The sequence below is a fragment of the Salvelinus namaycush genome, chromosome 31 (assembly GCF_016432855.1).
Source record: "Salvelinus namaycush isolate Seneca chromosome 31, SaNama_1.0, whole genome shotgun sequence".
NCBI lineage: Eukaryota > Metazoa > Chordata > Actinopteri > Salmoniformes > Salmonidae > Salvelinus > Salvelinus namaycush.
This window is the reverse complement of record NC_052337.1, coordinates 40,757,047-40,766,248: the sequence shown is the minus strand read 5'-3', so window position 1 is coordinate 40,766,248 and position 9,202 is coordinate 40,757,047. Positions and strand designations below refer to the sequence as shown.

Here is a 9,202-nt window from a genome sequence, read left to right as displayed (position 1 = left end):
AGTAATTAACAAAGCATGTGGGTTATTGCAGGAGACGATTCAAATGGGATTCGTTTTTCCAAACAGCCCCCTGTAATTCTATAATTTTTTTCATTCAATTGACTCTGTTGAGGGAATCTTGGACTGGAGGTTTTTATTCTCTGCGTGAAGATATTTCAACTGTCTAGACGATAATAGACTACACCGATAACTCTTGCTTGGCTGCTAAATATATAGGTGTCCCCATAATACTTCAATTGAGGAAGTGTGATCATCATTATTTTAGCAATCCATGGTAGACTTCACTCCAAAGAAAAATGCCCACCACCCTGCTGATTTGAGATGCTGAACAGTATTTGCTCTTGAGATGCATTTAACGGTTTATGGATAAGAAAATGAACTTGCCATTGTCAAAAAGTTTAATTCAGTCGGGAATCGGCGATGCCATGCTTTGTGATCTATTGCCTCGGATATCAACAGCCAGGGTTTCATTAAATAAGCCATAGGCACAATAATTTGTATTGCACATTTAGGCCTAATTAAACGGACGCATTAAGTGATGCTCAACTTCAATTCACTGGCACAATGTAGAATAGCTTAGCCATACTCATTGGTAGTGAAAGGGGTTCACCTAGGGGTCATGATAGGGGCTGTACCAAATGTTTGATATATTATAATAATTGATTATGCTTATGTTGTATTAATAGAAGGGGGGGTTATAAGACCCTGCCCTCCTTACATTTATAGGGTCCTAGACTACAGATGAACAATATATATTCATTATAGAGGTTTAGTATTGTTCCACAGTTGTTTTCTGGTCTCTTTGCCTCTTATAAAGAGACCCCTCTGAAGTCGGTTTCTCTCCTTGTTCAGGCGGCGTTCGGCAGTCGACGTCACCGGTCTTCTAGCCATCGCCGATCCAACTTTCATTTTCCATTTGTTTTGTCTTGTTTTCCCACACACCTGGTTTACATTCCCTCATTACGTGACGTGTATATAACCCTCTGTTCCCCCCCATGTCTGTGTGTGGAATTGTTTGTTGTAAAGTGTTTGTGTTTTTACAACGGGTTATTTTAACCCATATTTTGTTGTTTCTGGATGCAGTTTTTTTTGCCTAAATAAACTGCTCCGGTCTGCTCTCCAGCGCCTGACTTCCCTGCAGCTAGTTACGCACCTCTTACAGCTTTATAACAGGAATATAGCCTACCTGGCTAGCATGAAACTTAAGTCCTCTAATCGCTATTTAAGTGCATAGATGACATGTATTTTTCCCTTGTTCTGAAACCGGTGCAGTCCATTCTAAATCAAAACAAATTTCTCACGTATTATTTAGTATATGTAAAGACAAGATTAAATCAAGAATAGTCTGATGGATGACAATATTAGCCTATCACTTGTCAATGATATATTATCATTTGTAAGTGATGCCCAGCTTGTGTAGGCAAGTAAGGCAAGAAACAGCGCGTGCCTTTTTCTTGTGTCGTATTCACATCATAGTCTCACACCTCATGTAGCCTAGTCCATAGGCCTATATGTTTTTGATAAAGTTTATATCACAACTAAGTGGCCAGATAACTACTTAAAATTAAGAACATTAATCTGCTTTACAACCGGTCCAGAGCCTAACTGGCATCCTTAGGCGGCGGTTGAGTTTCAAGTTTTGAGGAAGATCATTTTCACAATAAGAATGCACCTTTATATAAAGCAAAACATGCATAATAGCATTTGTGGTCACTTTTGAGAATGGTGTTTTCCCACTAATTGATTGCATTTAGGAACATTCGCACATAGCCTACTGCCGTGTGTGCATTGCTGCGCTTATAATGTGAAGAAAAAGCCTAATCGTTTATGAAAATTTTAAGCTAAACATTCTGATCTGTTGCATCAGCCTCATTGCTTTTGAAATGTTTTTTGATGCGAGTGGTTGTATTAATTTGGGTTTTGAATTTTTCGTTCTCACACGGAAGGACAAGTTGACCAATAGAATAGGTCAACTTTGTACTATGGGGGTTAGTAGATTGACATAGGCTAGTGCTTTTGCTGTTTGTTAGGCCAACTCATCTTGTTGGCTGACGAAAAGTAAATGTGGACAGTTCTTCTAACATCTTCAATATGCACCTCGGGAACTCGATAAGTAGGACCCAATCAGTTGAGTCCCCGATGTGCCTGTCAGATGCCTGTGAGAAGAATCTGATCACGTGAGAAGCATTGGTTAATACGAATTTAGATATCTGAGAGCCATGTGAGTGAGAGGTGCTTTGGAACATGCAACTGGGAGAAGAGAATTATACATATTATATTCAGCCCAAGGGCACTACGGCATGGATTTCTTTAGGGGGCATTATGGCCACACTAGGAGGATGCCGCCAGGAAATTCGAGGCATTATCAAGTGCTTGTCAAATTGTGAATGAGAGACTGATGAAGTGTGTGCAGCCTGTACACAAAACAAAGCAGAGCGCATGCCTTTAATGCAACTTTTTTCAAATCATCATTAGTCGCATCATGCGGCCTTAGAATGTATAAAACATCTAAACATATAGCCCAACGTTTATCACAACTACAGTTTCAGAAATAACTCTAAATTAAGCATATAGGAGGACCTGTTTCTTTGTTAACCACTCAACACAGAATAGCCACACTCCCTGAGAAATTGTTTGGGGAGACATCCTTCCTATTTTATTCAGCTATGTTCAATTGCATTCTTCATGTGTGTGTGTGTGTGTGTGTGTGTGTGTGTGTGTGTGTGTGTGTGTGTGTGTGTGTGTGTGTGTGTGTGTGTGTGTGTGTGTGTGTGTGTGTGTGTGTGTGTGTGTGTGTGTGTGTGTGTGTGTGTGTGTGTGTGTGTGTGTGTGTGTGTGTGTGTCTGCCCTATCAGTAACCACATAGATTCAGCAGCTGCACAAAGAAGAGAATCCCTCCCTCCCCTTTCCTGTGTGATTGTATTTGGTTGACAGGCAGTATTTCCTAAAGCTGACAAGGAAAAAGTGACATTACACAATAGGTACTTCTTTAGAAACAATGTATTGATTAGTGTGTTTTCTGTGGGTTTTGATTCAGTGGTTTTAATAATTTAAATACTTACATAAATGTGTTGTAAGTTATAATGTATGAGCTAAAAAAAAAAAATACATAACAATATTATCAATGTTTAAATAGAAGACAAAAGGAGAATGTGCAGAAGAGGTAGAAAAACACTGACAGGCTTGTAAGACACCTTTCAAATGAAATTGGAATTATTATTTACACAAATAAATTGTTTACAAGCCCATCAGAACTTTCTTGACACAGCAGGTTACCACACAATAATTAATTAGTATCTAAAGAATGCAGATAATCTTATTTGAGCTAGATAAATGTAGGTTAATTTGTTCATTCTCTCAACTTCAGGCTATTATTTGAATCTATTATATTAGGACATGGTTGAACAAAAACTGAAGCTGCTGTATGCTTCACAAGAGCAGGAAAATGTATGGCGTTTGTTGTTGGCCACTCAGTTTCAGGTACTAGACTTTATTAAGTAACCTTTCTTCCCAAATTCATGTCATTACTGTTTAATGAACATGTTTTGCATTTTTTTCTGGTAATTTATTTGGCATTGCTGTATGAGCAGCAGCGTGTCATGCTCTCATCTCCTCGGCGCCAGCACATGATGAGAGAACTGTTACAAAGTAACCGAAAATGAAAGAATGTTAAGGGAAACTGATTCAATGTTACAATGTATCTTTTTACCCTTTTGTTTCTCCGTAATCTAACAAACTCACTGAGAGATGTTTATTCAAATTTGATGTTTTCATCTTTAGGGAGTTGATGGAAACGGTCACGTGGGCAGGAATCACATGCTGGGCTATTTACACCGGGCGGGACATGAGATCTTTTAAATGATCTTTCAGCGGGCCGGCAGTGTGATATACGGTCCCCTTTCAGCCAATCACAAGCCAGCCCCCCCCCCCCCCCCCCCCCCATTATACGACATATAGCTGGCTGTATAAAGTGTCGTGTCGAGTACACTGACTACACATCAACAGCAGCAGAAATCATCACCCTGCTACTGCAAATTGACGGGAAAAAAGTAAGTACGGCTTTCGGTTATGTTGTTTGTACAGTGTTAGGTCTTGGGTTATGGACATTTACCAGGGGCATTTGCTCTTTGATTTGATTGATACAGAAAGACAACATTAGTCTACCGTTTCTGATGTTGCTTTTTCTGCCGGCTGTTACCAAACATTCCCTCGAATATTTCTGGATATGACATAAAATAATTTATATCAACTTATTTAATTTGGTATACCGGTAGTGTAGTATCCTAGTTCCATATGTTTATTTTTGTTTTCTTGTGTCGAGCGGAAGGTAGTTTGGAAGTTTTTTGTAATGACTTTGTAATGACTTGATACTAACAGCGAATTTTTAAAAAACATTTTATAAATTACATTTATTTTTAAATAATTAAATTGAGATTTCTCAATCATTCACACGATACCATATTGGTAGTAGTCAGTGACATGTCGTTGGGACAGCATGCAGTTTATTAGGCTGCAGATTAAATCAATTATGATGAATTCACTTCACAGAATGGTGAAAGTGCAAGGTGACGTGTTTGTGAACCCCAGGTTGAATTAAAACAATAGCTGCTGATGACTTCACAAGTGATTTATTGGCATAAATATTACAATTGATGACTTATAAAGGATGGTTAAATGTCATTGTCTCTGTTAAAGCTACCCTTTGTAATGACTTCATACTAACAGCGAATTATTTTTTAATTTTTTTAAATTAAATTAAATTAAAAAAATTACATAGAGATTTCTCAATCATTCACACGATACCACATTGGTAGTAGTCAGTGACATGTCAAAGTTTTAAAACACTGGATGGGAGACCAAATGGATAGCTGTAGATCAACTCTCCAGTAGGAGGTGCTGCCCAGACGTTTTGATGTTGTATATAACGTTGAAGATCTGCCATTGTTTCAAAGGTACAAATTCAACATTTTATACTATATAGCTTCTTTACACTGAAAATACAAGGCTGACTGACCTCTGCTCTCTCTCTCTCTCCACAGCTGTTTGACCATGATGTCCCTGTACTTGGCAGTGTTGGTGCTCTGTATGAGTGCTGTGTATGCGGCCCCTATGTTTGACTCTCAGTTGGAGGGCCACTGGCACTTGTGGAAGAACTGGCACAGCAAGAACTACCATGACGTGGGTGTTTAAGCACAAGTAGAGGAGCACATCCTCATAGGAACCCCTCAGTAGTTCCCAAAGAGTGGAGGCTGGTGGGATGAGCTATAGGAGGATGGGCTCATTGTAAAGGCTGGAATGGAATTATTGGAATGGTATCAAGCATTTGGAAACCACGTTTGACTCAGTTCCATTACAGCCAGTACAATGAGCCTGTCCTCCTATGACTCCTCCCACCATCCTCCACTGCTCTCAACAAGGGGCTCAAAATGATCAATTGGTGCATACATGTAGCTGTAAATTACACCTAATGCAGTATATCATTAATTGCATGGATTGTGCCCATAGTTCTGGGACAATATATGATTGTGTATATTTTCGGACTGTTTTTCACTCATTGTTACAGAGCGAGGAGGGCTGGAGGAGGATGGTTTGGGAGAAGAACCTGAAGATGATTGAGATGCACAACCTGGACCACTCTATGGGAAAACACTCCTACCGTCTGGGCATGAACCACTTTGGTGACATGGTAAGAAGAATCACCTTGCTGAGCAGTGCTTGACATGGATGAAATGGGTGCCGGTACTCATTCTGGGGGCCTGTACTGTATATATTTATATCCAGGAACCCTGCAGGACTTTTGAGCTAATATTCTATGAGGTGCAGGAACTCAAGCAGTAGAACTTTTGAGGTGCCGCTATCAGTTCCAGTGAGCTTCTGTCCAAGTCTGTTGCTGAGACATTTTACTGTGGAGCAGGAGGTACTTCTCAGCAGCTCTTTCCCATACTGTGTGTGTGCTGTAGCTGGATCTTTTTGTTGTCATGCCATAGATTTGCTGAAGCACATACAGTATGAAATATTTCACAGGCACAGGTGTCAGCGTTGTGCCAATGAAAGCAGGAATGTATTCAGACTCGCAGGTTAGGTTTCTTCAACTATCAAGCAGGAATGGAATAGTTATCCTGAGAAGGGAATTGAAACTTACTCATAGTCTTTTAAAGATGCAAACAATATTTATTGCTAAGTGCACAACTTTTAAAACAGTTAGATTTCCCATTCAGATGGTAAATTACAAACCACATCTGGCCAGGGAAGACATTACGTTTTAACGTGTTCTGACTTCTTCCTCCCTAGACCAACGAAGAGTTTGGGCAGCTCATGAACGGCTACAAGCAGACAACTGAGAGGAAGTGCAAGGACTCTCTGTTCATGGAACCCAATTACCTGCAGGCCCCTGAAGCTGTGGACTGGAGAGAGAAGGGCTACGTCACTCCCATCAAGAACCAGGTGAGACCTGAATCACTCATGAGTCATGACTCATATCCACACACTGCTGTGTCACTAAATAAGGTTTTACTTCCAGAGAACTGTCTGGCTTGTTTGCGTGCTGTTTACCGTGCTGTTTACCATGATTGTAATTTACAGTATACAGAAGGTGGCAAATTGCAAAGATATATTTTTTATTTATTTATTACTGGTGTAATATGCACATGTCAGTGTGTTCTGACATGAAAAAGTAACAAGATGTTTAACAATCTTTCCCCCAGGGCGCATGTGGGTCTTGCTGGGCGTTCAGTTCCACCGGGGCCATAGAGGGCCAGGAATTCAGGAAGACTGGCAATCTGGTGTCTCTGAGTGAACAGAACCTGATGGACTGCTCCAAACCCCAGGGCAACGAGGGCTGTAATGGAGGTCTCATGAACCTGGCGTTCCAGTATGTAAAGGACAACGGCGGCCTGGACACAGAGGCGTCCTACCCCTATGTGGGCAAGGTAAGGCCCTGTGTTCTGTTAGTCTGAATTCAAATGTAATGGCGTATGAAGATGCATTTATTAAAAGTAAGGACCTGTTATTTTAGCCTGGTCCCAGATCATGCATTTCGCTGTAGAACTGGAATGACTTACAACTTCAACTTTGAAAAATAAGTTAGTTTCCACTTCATTACAGTGGGATTTGTCTCCAAGAATGACTGACTTGTTTGAATATTTGGAATATGTTGTTTTTTACTAATCATGGCCATTGTTCTTCTCTGGTAACTCAGGATGATGATGTTTGCCACTACCGACCAGAGTTCAATGCTGTCAATGAAACCGGCTTCATGGATATCCCCAGTGGCAAGGAGAACGCTCTGATGAATGCTGTGGCGTCTGTCGGCCCCATCTCTGTCGCCATCGATGCCAGCCACGACTCCTTCCAGTTCTACCAGTCTGGTGAGTAGCAGTTAGTGGTGCAACTTAAATTATGTGTAACATTATTTGCAAGGATTGGATTCCCTACCTACTATTTTTGAGTAGCAGTGATCTGTACTGGTCTACTGTCCTGTTCACCGTGTACAAATGGTGTTGTCTTTGAAGTAAATTGTGACCAATATTTCTATGTTTTGCTAACTAGATACTAGCTAAGTAACCAACTATTAGGTTTGAGATCAGGTGGTTTTACATACTGAGGTAAACCCAGCATCTTAGCCTACTAATTTAACTATGTCCTCTCCCTGTAGGGATCTACTATGAGGAGAAGTGCAGCAGTGAGGAGCTCGACCATGGAGTTCTGGTGGTGGGATATGGTTTTGAAGGAGAGGATGTAGATGGCAAGAAATTCTGGATTGTCAAGAACAGGTACAGTACATAGTATCTTCCTAGGATGTTTTTTGTTTGTTATGTCACCACTACGGGATTGGTTGATTTCCTCATCGGGGAATATGCATCTCTACATTGCCTTTATTTGAATACAGTGTTGGTGTTGTCCTGATACTATGGTCTAAGTCATTTCTCCAAAGCAGCAGTTAATCTCTATAATTTCCTGCTAACTAGAACTGTGGGACTAACATGTTTTGTCTCTTCCTCAGCTGGACCGAGAAATGGGGAGACAAAGGCTACATCTACATGGCCAAAGACAGGAAGAACCACTGTGGCATCGCCACGGCAGCCATTTACCCACTGGTCTAGTGTTCTGTAAGTTCTCGAACACTAGATCCAGAGTTTTAGTTTTAGAGTTGTTTGACGAACGTTCTGGACAAAGGGCCATGACGACTGCAGTGCTGCCTTAACTAAGTCTGTGAAATGCGCGAGAGAAACCTGCTGCATGGGTTTTAAAGAAACACTGTTTTAGGGAAATTATGAAATTCTACCTATTTTGTTTTATACTTGATTTTATGTGTGTCGGTGCGATAGTGTGTGTATAGTTCTATTTGAGCTAAGCATTCCGTTTATTTGTAACTTTACTTGAGGAGACCAGCTAGACTACATTCTCTAGCACATAACATGTCAGTTTGTGCTTATTGTTTGTGTTTACAACACTGTTGTAGACACAGGATATATATATTCCTGAGGTACAGTTGATATACAGTCTATTTTTAACTGGAGCGTTCTGTGTGGAGCTGAGAGAAACAACCACTGAATGATAAGACATTGAGGAAGACTAGAGCTCTGAAATGACTGAGTTTGTTTCTGAAAGGGACAAAAAGAGAACGGTACACCTGGGTTTGTTTCCTCCACTTCTTTTTATCTGCAGCTAGTGTTTGAGGTAAGGCATTGAATGGTAATGCCTAGACAAGAGCCTAGTGACGTAGAGACTGATATGCCTCAGGGTGGTGAGAGGAGTTGTATAACATTCTAACACACACATGTAGATGAGTTCAAATTGTGTTTAATAATAATAAACTACATTCATCAATCTGACTCCATTATCATGTGACTAACGGCTATAGATGATAAATGTATACTGGTGAATCTAGCCAGCTTGTGAGTCTACACATTATCACTCAGATGCTATAATTACATTTGTTCTAAGATAACTGATTATTAAGAAGCTTATGCGCTGTCTATAGCACCCATAGTCCCAGCTTTAATTTATCTAGTTGATCTTAGACCAAGATGTAAAGTACCTATGCGTAATCTAATGTGTATAGTGTACATAACATTTACCGTTAGACTTCAACATCAAATATGAGCACAACTGTAGTCTCAATTTTAAAGTACTCTGACGTGTTACAGTTTAAACAGTAAGCATACTATTATCAAATGGTGCTTCACAGTAGTCATAACAG

General features: G+C 40.2%; 1 protein-coding gene across 1 annotated transcript; it reads left to right on the top strand.

The window, feature by feature from the left end:
• Window positions 1-3,999: 3,999 nt before the first annotated feature.
• Window positions 4,000-8,860, top strand: LOC120026330 (procathepsin L-like). Its single transcript, XM_038971171.1, has 8 exons — window positions 4,000-4,049; window positions 5,040-5,178; window positions 5,564-5,686; window positions 6,292-6,444; window positions 6,705-6,929; window positions 7,199-7,367; window positions 7,655-7,772; window positions 8,003-8,860. The coding sequence occupies exons 2-8, from the start codon at window positions 5,050-5,052 to the stop codon at window positions 8,100-8,102; spliced, it is 1,017 nt and encodes a 338-aa protein (XP_038827099.1). The 5' UTR covers window positions 4,000-4,049; window positions 5,040-5,049; the 3' UTR covers window positions 8,103-8,860.
• The last annotated feature ends 342 nt before the right edge of the window (window positions 8,861-9,202 follow it).